The 17,112-nt window shown below is 57.8% G+C and overlaps 1 protein-coding gene across 18 annotated transcripts in view; it reads right to left on the bottom strand.

Moving 5' to 3' along the window:
- Positions 1 to 17,112, bottom strand: part of MCF2L (MCF.2 cell line derived transforming sequence like) — a 207,539-nt gene that overhangs the window by 92,760 nt on the left and 97,667 nt on the right. Inside the window, exon 1 of one of the 18 annotated variants that reach the window (XM_054447050.2) lies at positions 1,041 to 1,430. The exons of 14 other annotated variants lie outside the window; for them this stretch is intronic. In XM_054447050.2, the coding sequence (XP_054303025.2) occupies positions 1,041 to 1,113 (73 nt within the window). In that variant the 5' untranslated portion in view covers positions 1,114 to 1,430. Of the gene's footprint in view, positions 1 to 1,040; positions 1,431 to 17,112 lie in introns of those variants that run through there. 3 more of the 18 variants (XM_063651187.1, XM_054447042.2, XM_054447045.2) reach the window with 3 other exon arrangements.

Here is a 17,112-nt window from a genome sequence, read left to right as displayed (position 1 = left end):
AATTTTTTTTTTTTTTTTTTACATACGAGGTCTTGCTATGTTGCCCAGGCTGGTCTCAAACTCCTGGGCTCAAGCGATCCTCTAGCCTTGGCCTCCCAAAGTGCTGGGATTACAGGCGTGAACTGCTGTACCCAGCCAGTTCTTTACTTTAAAATTGGAAACTTTAGATGTTTATTCATTGCCATTGATAGTTAAGGTCTGATTCAATAAAATTCACAAAGATACTTACTTTATGAATTATTCATCAATACTTGGCATAAGTACCCACTGGAAAATATAATTAGGACAAATCTCTTGAAAACGAGTACTCCATTCTTAGAAAAGCATCAACAAAACCCAGGCTGTTTCCTCCCCACGTGGCCCCTTCTCCAGGGACCTTGCCCCAAAGCTCCAATTGTCAGAATGGGGTCAGTGTAGACCAGCAGCCCCTGAGCCCTGACCAGACCAAACGCACCCAAACCTAAGACCACAGAGGCTGCCCAGCCGGGTCCACAGGCTTGGCCAGGGGCCTCCCAAGTCCTGCTTGCCTAGAGAGGGCAGCTTGTCACGCCTTGCACCACGAGCGGCCCCGCTGTGGGGACAGCAGTGGCCCGGCGTCCCCTCCAAGGAGGAGCTGCAGCCCCTCCACCAGCCAGACGTGGGCGCTGCCCTCATTTGTCCACATAGCCTGTCTATGAAAAACCTCAAACAAAGGAGCCAGTGGAAAGGTGATCCCAGTCTTCTGGGAAAAGCACAGACGGTCCCTCACAGGCCAAGGGCAGAGGCGGCCCCACTACTTACCAGGGACCCCAGGGCCATGGCCCTAAACCATCCATCGGGCAAGGCCTGCACACACCTTCCCTGCCAAGGAACAGGGCTCCTCTGGTCTCGGAGGCACCCACCCCAACATCCATCCCCGGCATCCCCCAGCTCCGGGCTCCTGCCCCAGCAGCCTCTGAGGACAGGGCTGAGCCCAGAACGTCCACCCCTGCCCTGCGTCCCCGCAAGGTTGCCCCACAACACTTTCCGGGGAGGCAAGGACCCACCCGCGCCCCACGCACCTGCGCCGGCCTTCAGCAGCAGCCACAGCGCCCAGAGGTCCCGGCACAGCAGTGACAGCCGGCTCACCGTCATGCTGCCCAGTGTGAGTCAGGAGCCCCCGACCCGGCTCCTGGAACGCCCTTCCCGGGCACACAAAGGATGGCGCAGCACCAGCACCATCTTGGCTGCGGAGCGGGGACGCCACACCTTCCTGGGTTTGCTGCGCAGACCTGGCCTCTGCAGGGCAGCCAGCCGGCTGCTCCTCCCAGGGCCTCCGATTCAATGTCCCTGATTAAGGAGCAGCATCGGCTCACTTATCCTGCTGCAGGCAGCTTAACTGTTGCAATCCTGGCGACAGCTGAGCCCTGGCTGGGGAGGCTTCAGGTTCCTGGTGTTGCTTGTCTAGACCCTCCCTGCAGGGGCCCCACGCTCCACCAAAGTCCCATCCACTGAGTGGCAGGGACCTGAGCTGGCAGGGGCCGTGCTTAGCAGAGATCCGTCCCCTGAGCCAGCCCCACAGCTGTGGGGACCTGGGCCGAGGTCCACATCCCCTGTGCCAGCCCCAGGGCTGCAGGGACCTGGGCTGGCAGGGATAAGCTGTCTGGAGAGTATGCTGACCCAGGGGGCCGAGCCTTCTGCCCCTGGCAACACACGCCCGTGGGGAGTTGAGCCTTCGAGTGCCTGGGAGGCAGCTGCGTCTGCTGTTCTCATCTGTCTGTGGTCACTGAGTTCCTTTTAAACCTGTGTGAGCAGGGGCCGTTCTCAGAATACCCTTGCACCCAGAACACAGAAGGCAGGCTCCCGGCTGCCTCTCTACTTTTCCAGGGCCGGGAGAGGGATACTTAAATACGTCACTTGAAAACTGGCAGTCCAGGAGGGGGCTGCTAACCACTGCCCTGGGTGGGAGTCCCACAGAGAGCTCGTTCAAACTCAGGTTCTGTCCCCGACGAGCTCCCAAGTTACCTGAGACCATTTGTCCAGGCCCAGAGTTTGAGCCAAAAATCCCAAGGAGCTAAGGGGACCAATGCACATCTCCTGAGAATATCACACCCAGTGCTGGAGTCAACGCACATCTCCTGAGAATATCACACCCAGTGCTGGAGTCAACGCACATCTCCTGAGAATATCACACCCACTGCTGGAGTCAGCCCGAGCCGAGAAGGCCTGGGAGGGGTGCTGGGTTTGGGTGGGACCCTGGCCTGCTATGTCCCTGCTGGCCCCGGCCTCTTCCGGCGCTTCTCTCCGCAGAGCCTCACACACGCACTGACTCTTGCCCTGCGTGTGCCCAGCACAGTACAGCCGGCCCTCCAGGCTTCAGCTTCCCCTGCTGGGAACACCGGCTTCTGGGGGTGGCTGACCCCGAACGCCAGATACCTGGCTCCTGCCTCTGGAAACCTCGGCTCCCTCAGGTCCAAACGCTTGCTGGAGAGGAAAGCGTGGCCTCACCAGGCCCTGCCTCTGGGAACATCAGCCACACAGGCTATTCTTGCAGCCATGATTGTGCTGACAAGCACCAAAGCTAAGTCTGGAACCTCACTCTTCCTCCCGGGCCAAGACTCTCATCTCCACCCTGCGCACACTTAGGGGAGGGATGCCTAAGAGGGGCCACTGCTTCCTCCACACCTGGGTCCTCTGAGAGGCAGCCTCATCCCTGGGGCAGGAATGTTGCTTCTGTAAGCCCCTCTGCACCCACTTGCGACTGCCGAGGGGCTGTGATGTCCATCCATAATTATTTGTCTTCCCCAGCCCAGCCATCCTTCCCTATAAGTTTGGACCTAGGGCTGGCTGGTGCCCACGGTGTGAGCTGCCCCCTGAGCCACAGCAGGTTTCGGCTCTGCACATTGACCCAGACCTCCTGTGTCTGGGATCTCTGTGTTCCTACCTTCTGCGGTCAGAACGCATCCCAGACGAGCTATCCCTGGAACACGAGCCCCGGGGCAGGCCACCACATCATGGCCCCTCACGCCGTCACCACGGCACCAGCCGATGCACCTGCCACCTGCACCTCAGCCCTGCCTCTGCTCTGGGGCCTGCCGGCGTCTTCATTCCCGGCCCACTCGCCACCTGTGCCTCATCCCTGCCGCCAATCTGGGGCCCTCCGGTGTCATTCCCAGCCCACTCGCCGCCCGCACCTCAGCCCTGCCTGTGCTCTGGGGCCCGCCGGTGTCTTCATTCCTGGCTGACTCTAATGTCCGAAGCATGTTTTGCAGGCACAACTCCTACATTATCAGCCAGCAGGGCACTGGAGCAGATCACGGTGCCATACGGTGGGTCCCCTTACAGCTGAGCACAGTCCAACGCGTCCTCACCTCCAGCTTCCAACCCCCAACAGCAAAGCATGCCCAGAGGCGTCAGGCTTGGGACACACGTACCAAACACCCCCTCTCCCACAACGTGCTCAAGGCCTGCAGAGACCCCCAAGGCCCAAGGCCCACCTCCTCCCTCGGTGCTCCCAGCACTGGAGGACACGGAGGGCTGGGATGTCTCAGGCAGCCGCACAGCGGCCGATGCAGATGGAGTGAGCAAAGATCAGCCGAAAAAGAGGACTGTGTTCTGAGCAGGAGGCTCTCACAGAAGGGCCTCAGTTTTTAAACAGAGGGACAGTGAGCGGTGCCAGAGGCCGTCCTCTAAGGAGAAGGCGTCGTGTGGGGAAGGAGGGGCCCCTGGTACAGATGCAAGGACCCCGAGAAATCAGCTGCTCCCCTCTTCTGTGCGTCTCTCCTGGCCCCCGATGTCTTGTCATGCTGAAGTTTATGGTGGGCAAAGGCCGTGCTCCTTCAGGGTACACGGTGGAGTCTCATGGATTTGCTCAACACGCAAGGGGGGTATGCGACAGTCACCACAGGGCAGACCCAGGCGGTCTGGCCCCAAGCCAGGGAGGACCTGGCCATCTTCAGGAGGGACTGGCTCATGATGGCCCTGATCCAGGGAGGGCTGGCCCTGCTGTGTCCGTGGGGGGCCACTGATGATCACAGTAACGCCCATCAGAGGCCGGAACACGTGGCCCGAACCACACACGGGAAACCATCCCGGGCTCATCGCTGTGGCCGTGGCTGCTCACCCACCGTTTCTCACTCAGTCCAGGAGACTGAGGGCTCCCCACCCAGAGCTCTTGACCCTTCCAGCTCCCTGCTGACCAAGTCAAGGCTGAAGGCTTCCCTGCAGCTTCTCCGGCTGGAGATGGGAAACAGCTTTCCTCCAAGGGCCGTGGGAGCTCACATGGCCTCAGGCTCGTTTCTGTCCAGTTTCCGATGCATAAAAGCTGTTCCAGGCACCGGGATCTTCAGCCAGAGACAGTGCACGTGAAACCACACCCACAGCAGAGGCCTCCAGTCGGCGCAAGACGGAATCGACCCCAGACCCGGGATCGGCAGCGCGGTAGAGAAGCCAAGTCCAGGCCAAGTCGATGCCAGACACACAGCCGTTCCCCAGGGATGCACGTGTTGGGCACACGGCCATCCCGTCCCCCAGGAACGCACATTTCTTGTGATTTCTTACAGGCTTCCCTTTGCTGTGATTTCAGACCCATCCTGGGAGCCCAGTCAGCTCCGTGAATAACGTAACCAATCACTCCAGCCTCCTCGGTGAGGCCTCCAGGACCCTCCAGAACCCCCCAGAAATGTCCCCAGCCCATTTCCCCAACAGCCCCAGCCAGGCCTGTGGCTCACAGCCTCCTCACGCTTGGCCTGGCTCTGAGCTCCCCCTTCCCTGACACGCCAGGGCCCTGGGTTTCTAGTTGTTGTATTTTGTATGCTGTTTTCCAGCTTTTTTACACATTTAAGTTCTGCCTTCCCAAGAACAGCAGTGAGGAGACTTCATGCTTTATTTGGCCCTTACCTTTTATTTGTGTGTGTGCTTTACAAATGTGCCTAGAAATTACATGAATGACCATGTCTAGGAGCTGTGCTGTGCACGGGGGTTCAGAACACAGGATGGAAAGTGGCCCAGGCACTGCAGTTTGAGCCCAGCAGGCGCCCAGTGGACCCCAGGGCCCTCACTGAAGTGCACACAAACGCCCCGCACACATGGGCTCATGCAGGGCACAGGGCCGACGCACCGGCTTCAGACAGCCGCTGCCGCGGGCAGGCCCAGCACCTCGGCCAAGAGCCCACTCCTGCCCTGCCCGGATCAGCTAAACAGGAAGGTGCTCCCTGCCTGGAGAGGAAACCGGACACGCCAGCCCCAGATCAGCAGCTCTGAACAATGAGCGTCACCATGCTGGTCCCTGCACCTTGGGGACACCTGGGGGGCCTGGGGCCCGTGTCCAGCAGGAACTCGACCCATCGCTTCCCACCCCCAGAAGCTGTGTGAGTGATGGCACCAGGTGTGACGGATGAGGGTGGGGGGACTGACCTGGACGGGGGGTTGCTTTCTCCTCCTCCCGGATGGACAATTTCATTTGACAAACCTGGTCAGCCCTGTCTGGAGCCATCAGGCTGTGGGGTGGGACCTGCTGCACAAAGCAAACAGCTAAACCTTAAGTCAAGAAAACACCTCTACAGCAGCAGATGAGAGGGCGCGGCCCACCAGGTGGCTGGGGCTGAAGGGACAGTGGACGCGGGGCAAGGGTCAGCGACACCCATGTCCCCCACTCTGCTGTCCATGCTTGGGGTCCTGGCTACGGGTGATGTGGACATCTACACAGGCATCTGTAGGAGCTGCCTGTGTAACACTGCTCCGAGAGTCTGTCTGCCAGCTCCTCGGCTCCCACCCTGCGCAGGGGCATCAGCAGCATTCCCATCGCAAACCTGGAAGCGCAGACGGCATCTGCTGCCTGGGTTCAGTGCAGCAGAGAGAGAGCAGTGTGTTTCCCTGGGCCAGACCCACAGTGGTCTTGGTCTCAAGACTCACCTGAGGCTCTCGATGGGAATTTGGGGCTCTGGGTCTGCCGCTGAGCTTGGAAGTTGCTCTCCCCAGATGGAGATGTGAGGACGAGATGATCTCAGAGTCCCTCCATTCATGGGAAGCAGCCGCTCAGCTGGGAAAGCAGTGCAGGCCAGGGCGGCCCGGGGCTGGCAGCAGCACCCGCCCAGACCCAGCTTCCGCAGCTGCCCGGCCACACCTGAGATAGCGAGGGCGGGACTGGCCCAGCGGCTGCCAGGGCGCGTCCAGAACTGTGCAGGAGTTTCACGGGGGTGGCGAAGGCAGAGAAAGCAGCTGAGGATCCTAGGCAGGGGTTTGGCTGTGCACAGATGCAGACAACACAACACAGCCCCCGTCAGGGTGCCGTGGGTGGCACTGCCAGCCATCAGGACTCAGGAGAGAGGAGGGGCGGCACCAGGTCTCCACCCACAGGGCTCACCAGGAGCCTGGATGCCATGCTGGGCCATGAACCCATCTGAGGACGACAGTCTCGGGACCATCGGGCACATCCGAGAAGGGCATTCCCAGGCCCGTGGGGCACACCCGAGGAGCATGGTTGCAGGCTGCCGTGGAGAAAAGATGGAGACTCAGGGCCTCTGAAGGGCGCTGTACACTCTGGAACACCATTTCCCCAACAGACGTTTCACGTGGTGGGAAACATTTGCGATGTTCTGGGTGGAAAATCACAGCACAGGTCGAGCCTGGCCCATCCCAGCCCCACTGCACACATAGCCCAGGGCAGCACGGCCCATTCTGGAGTGTCAGGGTCACTACAGCTGGCTGGATGCAGGGACCAGAAACATTTCCATTCTTTTGTCGAAAACTCTCTAAAGTCAACGCCTTTTATTTGTTTTTTCTAGGCAAGACCTCGCTCTGTCACCCAGGCTGGAGTGGAATAGTGCGATCTCGGCTCACTGCAGCCTTGATCTCTGGAGCTCAAGCGGTCCTCCCACCTTAGTCTCCTGGGATTACAGGTGCACGTCGCCAAGCCTGGCCTACATTTTATTTTAAATGCCATTTACCTTTGTGATGTAGGAGACATCACAGCCTTGGAGACTGCATGAGTCTGGTGGCTTAGAGAAAAGGGGAGGTCTCTAAATGGGGCCCTGGGAGGGGAACTCGGGGAGAAGACGTCAGGCTCGGATCTGGTGAAGGTCAGCCTGGCGTGGGGTGAGGGCAGGGCCGTACTGTGCTTCAGCTGAATGTAAAGGCTGCACCCAGCATCACTTCCTGGTGGCCCCTGGGTGCTGCTTGGCATGGGGATGTCTGTTCCTGTGGGTGTGCCCAGTACTGAACGGACTTCCAGGCCATGCCTGCCCACTCACTTGCTAAGTCAGATCCCACCCTTCTGATGCCACAGGGAGAGAAGAGTCTGGGGGAGAGGGCAGGAACAGCTGAGGCCCCATCTGCTCTCCCACTCATCCTCCCCTTCCTGTGGAAGGAGTGTTCGGTGACAGGATGCCAGCAGCCCACCACCTCCACCCCCAGAGCCACACTCCTCCCTGCATCCCGCACGGTCCCACACAGGGTACATCCCAGGGGTAACTTTAGGCCAGCAGGCCTTGGAGCCGCAATGCCGCAGGCTCATCCCGCCACCAACCCCACCTCGGCCGCCAGCTCCCCTCTGCTCTCCTGGGGCAGAAGTGGCAGCCCCGAGACACTGCCACCCAGCAGCAGTTCACACAGCGGCAAGGACAGCAGTTGCAGTGCCAACACGTACCGAGCACCAACTGTATACTGGATGCTGCCCTAAACTCTCACACAGCTTAGTGCTGATGGCATACTGGGCGCTGCCCTAAGCTCTCACACAGCTTTGTGCTGATGGTATACTGGGCGCTGCCCTAAGCTCTCAAACGGACCCTCTTTCCTTCTTTCTCTTAATCATATGCTCAGCAAACCAGCATGTTCAGGAGGCGGACAAGCTCGAGAGCCAGCCCCGGTCTACATCCCCATTCTGCTGGCTGACACGAGCTTCGTGCCCTCAGAGACGCCCTGAGCCTCCGTGAGCAAGTCTGTAAAACGAGGTGAGCCCAGGGCACGGGCACAGTGCCTTGATACAGCGGTGTGCCACCAAACAGCCACATCCTGGAGAGGGGAACACGGGAGGGGCAGACACACGTGAGTGCCATGCAGGTCAGAAGATGCGGCACCATGTGCAGAAAGGTGACAGGACAGGAGGGAATGGAGGGAGGCGCCCCTGGGGCCCGTCCTGGAGCCGAACCTGGGGAAGTCTCCGCAGCCCAGCGCACACGGCCGCTGCCGTTGTTCCCCTTTTTGGGCGACAAAAGTGAGCCACACACAGGTCGAGGGCTGCCTGGGCTCACAGGGGAAGTGCAGGCCTGGGTTTGAGCCCAGCCCGCTGGCTCCGCAGCCCCCAGCCTCGGTGGCCTTTCCGACTCACTCCACCCGACCTGTGCAGATGGGACGGCTTGGGAGGCCCAGATGTCCTGCCCGCAGCGGCGACCCCAGGCAGGAGAGCGTGTGCCCGGGAGGATGCCCCACCCTCGGGGCTGGATTTACTCCCCGGGATGAAGGACATCGCGCGGCCTCACCTCAGGCTTCCCGGCTCTTAGCACATTGGTCACCGAGCCCAGCTGTTCAAGCAGCCACATCCTTGACCAGCGGGAAGAAATGAGACAGCTCACCAAAGGGGAATCCAAATGTCCGAAAATATTTTCACCGTTATTTTCCCTACTCGCACACACTGACAAACTCAACTCAGAGATTCATGAGGAACTCCCCCACCGACAGCCTCCTGAGCAGGCCTGCCAGCCCCTGCCCGAGACACCGGCACAGTGACGTCAGCTTGACGTCCCACGCGCCGCGCCCCGTTGGCAGCCACGCCAGCCCCTGCCTGAGACACCGGCACAGTGACGTCAGCTTGACGTTCCACGCGCCGCGCCCCGCTGGCAGCCACGCCAGCCCCTGCCCGAGACACCGGCACAGATAGTGACGTCAGCTTGACGTTCCACGCGCCGCGCCCCGTTGGCAGCCACGCCTCTGCCCGAGACACCGGCACAGACAGTGACGTCAGCTTGACGTCCCACGCGCCGCGCCCCGTTGGCAGCCACGCCAGCCCCTGCCCGAGACACCGGCACAGACAGTGACGTCAGCTTGACGTCCCACGCGCCGCGCCCCGTTGGCAGCCACGCCCCTGCCCGAGACACCGGCATAGACGTGACGTCAGCTTGGGGTCCCAAGCGCCGCACCCCGCATGAAGGTGCTTTTTTTAATTAGGAAAAAGACGAAGGCAGAGGGTTGGCTAGGACCCTGTCCTGGGTACTGCCCTCCCACCCCACCGCTCCTCTGCTCTCTTTAAAATGAAGGTGTGTTTGCTGCTGTTGTGATTGTGCCTTTTATCTGAAGGGAAATCGAGCTGTGGATCTCACTGTCTTTCTTCGCCTCCCGATCTAAGGGAGGGGAAAATCCTACCCACCCAGGAAGCAAACACATCTCTTAACTGGAGGCAGATCTCCAAGGTATCTGTGGTGTCATCTTCACCCAGCACCCCATTCCCAGCTCACACAGCTACTTCTGGTGCTAAAATGGGACCGGATCACCTAACCTCTTCCTCTGAAGTCTGTCTTGACTGATGGCACCACCGTCCACCCCAAATTCCAAGCCCTACATCGTGGGGCCATTGACGATGACTTCTCGCTCCGTCTCTCCAAGAAACATCCCTAAGCCCTCTCCCTCCTGCCCTGAAACCTCTCTCCAGGCACCCTCCCCCCCTCCCACTGCCACTTCGGTGGCTCCGATCCTGGAGCCTCATCTGACGCCTGAACGACTAGGGTGGGCCTAAGCCACTTGTTTCCATGCAGTCCCTCCCGACTGCCACCTGCTCCCTGATTTCCTTGCTGAAAGCGGAGTCTCATTTCACATCTCTGCTTAAAGCCCTCCTGGCAGTCTCTGCGGCTAACAGCCAAATTCCTGGACTAGTGTTGACACCAGAGCCCTCAGGTCGGCCCCCACTGCCCACCAAGCCTCTGCCCTGGAGCATCCTGGAACACCCGCCATGTTGTGTGCCCGGCGCTCCCCAGCCGCCACGTTCACACGAAGACATCGCGTGGCTTTACCGGGGCTGTGCCGTCCGTGTCTCCATCACCAGATTCTCCCCCAGCCTCTGTCGGTGCCTCCCCACGCCCCGCGCCACCTCTCCCTCTGCGGCAGAGCGCGTGGTAACCTCTGGCTTAAAAGCCACCTTACTGCAGAGGCGGGAGCTTCTCAAGGCAGCGAGCCGCTCTCTCCTCACCCCCGTGGCCTGTGGACTCACGCCTGATGCCTGCGCACGTTTGGCAGAGACTGAGCCGGGGCTGCCACTGGAAGTATTTTGGGGTTTGCACCAGGGTCTGACCTCAGTGTAGACACCCTTACGAGATGAACATACATCGCTGAGAAATGTTTTTTTTTGTCCCGGCTCAAATATAATGTGAAAGTCAGTGCTTTTAAAGCCAGAACTGAGGTGAACTTTTCAGTGTTCCCGATGTTCTGTAGATTTACAGTATAGGAGGCCTAATGCAATAAAAATGATTGGCCATGAAACACTAAGGGGAGAAGGGTAAGTTACGTTAAGTGCCAAGTTCCACCTTTCCCCAACTAGAATATTCGGTGTCCATTTCACAAAAACGAGACCGGGCTGAGAAGCTTCCACATCATTATTCAGTGGGCCCAGCTCACTGCTTCAAACTCAGCTTCCTACAGGCCACGCTTATTTCCCTAATCCACTCCCAAGGAACAGACGTACAGCCACTGAGGATGAGAAGTGGTTACCGTAGACTCATGGCGGGAACGTCTGGAGCGCCCTGGGCAGGTGGTGGCTCTCCCCGCAGGAGCACGGCTTCCCCTTCCACCGCCCTCACTGAGATGGGGAAGTCGGGCAAATTCCTACTGGGCCTCATGACATCAGGAAGCACGGTCCAGGTTTAGGCAGATTCTTAGATACACATCCATTGGCTCCCACTAAACATGGCCAAGTATCTCCTACAGGCTGGATATCCCATATCCAAAATGCTTAAGGCCAGAAATGTTTTGGATTTTTTATTTTTTTCAGAGTTTGGACTATTTGCATATACATAATGAGACATTTGGGACGTGACACGAGTCTAAACACAAAATTCATTTATGTTTCACACACACCTCATACACGTAGCTCGAAGGTAATTTTAGACACTATTTTAATTTTGTGCATGAATAAGTTTTGACTGTGACTATTGTGGGGTCAGGTGTGGATTTTCCACCTGTGATGTCATGTCAGAGCTCAAAAGTTTCAGGTTTTGGAGCATTTTGGATTTTCTAATTGGGGCACTCAACCTGTAATAAAAAGGGAATACTTGCCTTGTTTAAATAAATATTTTAAATACAGTGAGATCACTAGGGAGGGTAAGCAGGTGCTTTTAACAAGAAATTGTTTTCGTGGGCCGAATCCCACATAGGCCAAGCCCTGTGGAGTCAGCTGTGGTTGAGACCAGAACCAGCCAAATCCCGCCCTGCCAGACATGACTTCCGGTAACTTAGCCCACAGGGAAGGGCTCCTGGCTCTGAGCAAATGACCCCCTTTCCCGGCCAGGGAGCACAGCCTGCTGCAGAGCATGAAAATCAGGGTCACAAACAGCAAACGCCAAATACCCTCAAAAAAGCATCCTGAGCTGCCATCTTGAGGGTCTTTCTTTATAGAATCATTTGCAAACTTCTGATAGATTTTTGAAATACTTAGCAACTTCTAATAAAATTTCCAATGTTCTAATGAAGTCACACTATAAAAGTCTGCTATTATTTCCTTGTGGAATGAGTACTGTAACTGGATAATGTGTCTGAAAGGTGTTCGTATCCTGAGAGACACTCCCCAAAACACAGCGAATCAGGTCCTGGGAGACGCCCCCCAAAACACAGCAAATCAGGTCCTAGGAGATGCCCCCCAAAACACAGTGAATCAGATCCTGGGAGATGCCCTCCAAAACACAGCAAATCACGTCCTGGGAGACGCCCCCCAAAACAGCAAATCAGGTCCCACACAACGTGTACAAAGTTAACAGAAGCAGGTAGCAGGCGGCCAGATTTCGCAGAAAGCCTCAGTGAGGCCAGTGTCATGGCCACGCTCAGGTTCAGCTGAGACTCTGCTTCCTGGAAGGAAAGCTCCTGTCCTGTCCCCTCCTGCAGGCCCCACAGAGCAGCTGGACCCAGGTACAGAGACCCAGGTGCAGAGCCAGGTGGCGGAGGCCGAGCAGGCTTGCTTTGTTTTTGTCTCTTTGGCAACCATGTGCCAGCAAACACCTAGTTTACTGTCACATGGCTGCAGGGTGGTGGCTCGGGGAGGAGGCAGCGGGTTTTCAGGAGCACGTTCAGCCAGCTGCGCTCTCCTCAAAGCTGATAAGCACGCCAGTTCTCCTTACCCCAGGTCATCCCTGCCCGTTGTTTAGGGAACAGGGGCTGATTCTTTGCTTTCCTTGCAGCATTGGGCCTGGCCTGGCACAGAGCAGACGCTGGGCACACACTTCCCAAGTAAGTGAAGAAGGACGGGATGAAGAAAAGCACCCCTGGGACCTTTGTCATCTTCTGCTAATTCATTTGTTCTTAGCTCCACACAGAAAACAGTTTGGTTTTCTGAAAATTCGTGCCTGTACATAGAAGTCGTGGAAAGTCCTCTGAACTCCTCTTGGCAATCGTGGAAAGCAAAGGTCTCCTTGCAAGAGCAGACCCCTCCATGTGATTCTGAAGGAAACTGTGCGAGGGTCTCTGCCAGCCACTGCTCCCTGCCTTGGCCACTGGGTGGTTTATTATGTCACACTTGTCAAGGCACCGTATTTGGGATAAGCACTTGCATTGGGTTTGCTTAGCACACTCTTTACTTTGTCCTTGAAAAAACAGACTTCTCTGGGGTGAAGACAAAGTGGTCTCCTGTCCCCGAACTTACCTGACACTGCAGGGTTTGGAACAAATATCCCACGACAGGGCTGGACCTGGTGTAGCCACCACATTCTGTAAGTTCCAGGGGTCTTTAAACATAAGAAAGTGATGAAGGGTGTGGTAGTTCCTGCACTTTCAGGATAGACAAGGTTCCCACAAATCTGAATGGTTTAACACAGGGGTCTCCAAGCCACGAGCCACAGACCGGTACTGGTCGGGCTGCACAGCAGGAGGTGAGCAGCAGGTGAGTAAACAGGGGGTAAGCAGGAGGTGAGCGGCAGGTGAGTAAACGGGGTAAGCAGGAGGTGAGTGGCGGGTGAGTGAGGACTGCCTGAGCTCCGCCTCCTGTCAGATCAGCAGTGGCGTTTGATTCTCCTAGGAGTGAACCCTACGGTGAACTGTGCATGTGAGGGATCTAGGCTGTGAGCTCCTTATGAGAATCTAATGCCTGATGATCTGAGGTAGAACAGTTTCACCCTGAAACCATCCCTACCCCTGATCTGTGGAAAAGTTGTCTTCCATGAAACTGGTCCCCGGTGCCAGAAAGATTGGGGACTGCTGGTTTAAGAGATTGGCAAATTAGAAAAGAAAACATCACTGAACTCACATGGAGTCTAAGAGCTCAGGAAGGACTTGGGTCTGGTAGCTCCATCCCCTGCTCAGGGAGGACTCCAGTGTGGTAGCTCCATCTCCTGCTCAGTGAGGACTCGGGCGTGGTAGCTCCATCCCCTGCTCAGGGAGGACTCGGGCGTGGTAGCTCCATCCCCTGCTCAGGGAGGACTCGGGCGTGGTAGCTCCATCCCCTGTTCAGGGAGGACTCCAGTGTGGTAGCTCCATCCCCTGCTCAGGGAGGACTCCAGTGTGGTAGCTCCATGTCCTGCTCAGGGAGGACTCGGGTGTGGTAGCTCCATCCCCTGCTCAGGAAGGACTCCAGTATGGTAGCTCCATCTCCTGCTCAGGACAGAACGTTCCTCCAGGCCGCACAGAGCTGCCGAGAATTAAAATGCACCACACCTGAGCACCCACAGGCACCAGCTCCGCAGGGAAAGGTTCACGTGCCCAGGCCCTGCTCCCCACACCAGGCAAGCGCTGGCCTTCCCCACAACTTTCCTTTCCGCTATTTTAGAAATACATTCTTATCATGGCAGGGCTGTACCCCAAAGGTGCTTAACAACCTTTTTGGCTCACCATGTAGAATTAAAAAAAAAAACGCAGTAGACGAGGACCACAGAGAGCATCATGCATCCCGGGCAGAGGCAGCCGCACCACCACCATGGTGTATGCATGTGCGCTGCCACAGATGCCATTGCCTTCCCTCTGAATCAGTGCAAACTCCCGGTCTCAGCCCCAAGATGAGTGGCGTGTGCACCTCCAGAAGGAGGCCTCCTCGCCCTGCAGCCTGACCCTGTGACTCTCTTCTAAACACACGGTTTATTCAGAGCAATCTTCTGATGCCCAGCCCTGTTCCCCTTCTCTGAAGAACAAAAATATAGAGCAGGATTCCAAGTAACTGTGACAATGGGTGTGTGTTGCTTGGATGAGGCTGTCCCCTTGTGGGCTGAGCAGGGTCAGTTCTGGTCATTTCTCACAGGTCCGCTGTGACAAGGGGGACAATCCCACCACTGTCCGCCCACAGCGATGGTGCTCGTGGGTACTTCCCACACCTCTGCCAGACTTCACACTTTCCAGACACACACTGGCCCCTTCCAGGCCCTGGACAGGGATGGGAGGCTGGATGGGGGTGAGGGAGCCCAACGCCTAACCCTCTCACCACTGTGCAAAGACCAGCAAGCCACAGTATGAAGGACTTCCCTTTCCTCTGCTACCACCATGGAAGTGAAAACGTTGCATGCAGCGCAGGCCGAGACCTCACACCCGGCCCCCTCCTTAGTCTGCCAGACCGTTTTGGGCAGAGCAGCTAAAATCTCTGAACTCCAGGACTCAATTGTGTGGCTGCAGAAGGCCAACTCTGCTTCCCTTGCTGGGCCTCTCCGACTTGGTTTTAATTTGTCTGAGGAGGGGAGTCTGAGCAGTGAGTGAAAAGCAAGAGAGGAAAAAGACAAATGGGTGCTGGTGCTGACCTTGTGCTGGGTGGATCGGGGGCAGACAACGAGCCCTGGGCTGCGTCCACAAGGTCCCCGCCCCACAGCGGGGGCTGCAGGTGCTCCAGGCTCACGCCACCCTCCGCGTGGCTGCAGACAACAGCGTTTCGGGAAGGCGCTGGAAGGGGCAGGTGGAGGGAGGTGCCTTCTGGGACCCCATCCAACCTGAACCTGAACAAGCTGCAGAGACCCTGCGGCCCTTGCTGTCTGCGGCCCTGCAGCCGGGTGAAGGGATGGCTTCAGGGAAAGGCAGCTCCACTGAGTGAGTTCACCGGGTGCCATCTGCGTAAAAGGACCCATCGAGATGGAAACGCGGCAGCCCAGGGTGGCTGTGGCCCTGCGACCTCATGTGCTCCAGCTCCGGCGCTGGCTCCCAGTCCCACCTGAAGCCTCCCCGGAGCCTTGGGCAGGACGCCGGCTCATTTTTCTTGTCAAATCTAACTGCATATTGACCAAGAGTGGCTACTGCCACCCTTGAGGCATCCCCACAGTCCTGAGAGAACCCTAGATGGCCCTGGTAGAGTGCAGCGTACACTCCACTGTCGGGGGAGCCCACCACGGTCTATGAGGTAGGCAGGGGAGTGAGGGCGCAGTGCAGACCCGGCTGCAGCAGGACTGAGGCCCCGTGGGCAGGGTTGGCACCCTCGGCCCAGTGTCCACCCACAGGCAGGCAGGCCCCGCCCAGCAGACTCTCCAATGGGGCTTCCCTCCCTCAGGGGGTCCCCGGTGTCACAGAGAGGTTTGCGTGGCTCCTGTGTTTCTGTCCTAACCAGTAGGCCCAAGGGACCGCCTGTCCTCAGAGACACCCCTGTGGTCTCCCGGGAGCGCCGCCACTGTCTTAAACACCCCTGCGTGGTGGGTCCTCCGAGGGCAGTGGGACCGTGGGGAGGTGGGAGGTTTGGGGGAAGCCCAGGTGTGAATGGGGTGGTGGTGGTGTTGATGTCTACTAAGCTCCTGCTGTGCCCTCCCACACCGTCTGCAGGACACTCTGACAACCCTGTGATACACAACATTTCTCTCAGTGACCTTCTGACTCTCCTCCTCTGCAGAACGGGTGAGTTCAGAAGAGAGTGGATGCAGTTTTATAAACAGCAAAGCTGCGACTCTGAGGACAAGGACTCAGCACTCTGGGCCCCGGGAAAGCGCCACACGGCATTCGGCCGCGGCCCCATCCTCACGGAGGCTGTGTCTTCACAGGCAGGATCAGACTCCGAACGCATGTCATGCCAGGCAGACACACGGATGGCATTCAGCCAGTGAAGGGGCAAGCCCTCATTCCAGGGCATTTTCTGGATTTCAAGTTTGAATGAAGGAAATGCCTTCTGAGGCAGGAGACCTGCTCAGCCCCATGCATGGCCCCGGGGGGCTCACTGACCACGGGACAGGAAGAGGAAGAGTGGCCGGGACTCACAGCTCCCTGCACGGCTGACCGTGGGAAGCTCTGCATAAACTGGGCTTCGGTGTGCCGGGGCCGATCCTCAGGCACGTCACTGGGTGTCCCATGGTCAAGGAGACCAGCAAAGTGTTCGGTCATGGCCTCGGCTCTGTCCTGCACCTGCAGCCGTGGCCCCCGGACATCAGAGCTCTCAGGACATGGTGCAGGCTGAGCCCCCAGCTGTTTGCACAGTTGTATGAGGCTTAGGCTTGCCAGACAAAGGGAGGTTATTTGCTTTTGGTAGCTGTGACATAAATTAGGGTCAGATGATAACTTTAGTGTGAAAAGCTCATTGGCTCCTTATCCCCACTCCCTGAGCTACTGCATATTCCACAGGGGACACAGACTGCATGTGCCCTGTGGAGCACGGGGCATCCACAGAGGGCACCTCCACGCCGCCTCACTCAGAGGCCGCCTCGACTGCTCCGAGCACACCACCTGCGAGGGACTCACAGGGGACGAGGAGACTCACCCTCAGCCACGGACAGCAGCCAGGAGCACCACTCAGAATACAGGTAGTAGCTTTTCATTTCCGCCACGGAAATCCGGACAGGCTTTCCGTCCCCCATGGCGAGGATCAGCTGCCGGGGAGGACACGCGCTGCCCTGGGCTCCCCACAACTCTCTCTTTGTAACAGGACCTTTCTATGCTGAACTTTGTCCCCTAAAATCTGCATGAGGGACCAGCTGGCTTTTTACTTTCATTTCATCTACTACCTGGGACGGAGTATGCCAGGTAATTACCCTCCTGGAGGCCGATTCCTGGTCTGCCCTGATGTTTACATGCAGG

This window comes from Pongo pygmaeus, chromosome 14 (assembly GCF_028885625.2).
Source record: "Pongo pygmaeus isolate AG05252 chromosome 14, NHGRI_mPonPyg2-v2.0_pri, whole genome shotgun sequence".
In the NCBI taxonomy this organism is placed as follows: Eukaryota; Metazoa; Chordata; class Mammalia; order Primates; family Hominidae; genus Pongo; species Pongo pygmaeus.
Note: the sequence above shows the minus strand (reverse complement) of the source record. Positions and strands in the feature narration are given on the sequence as shown.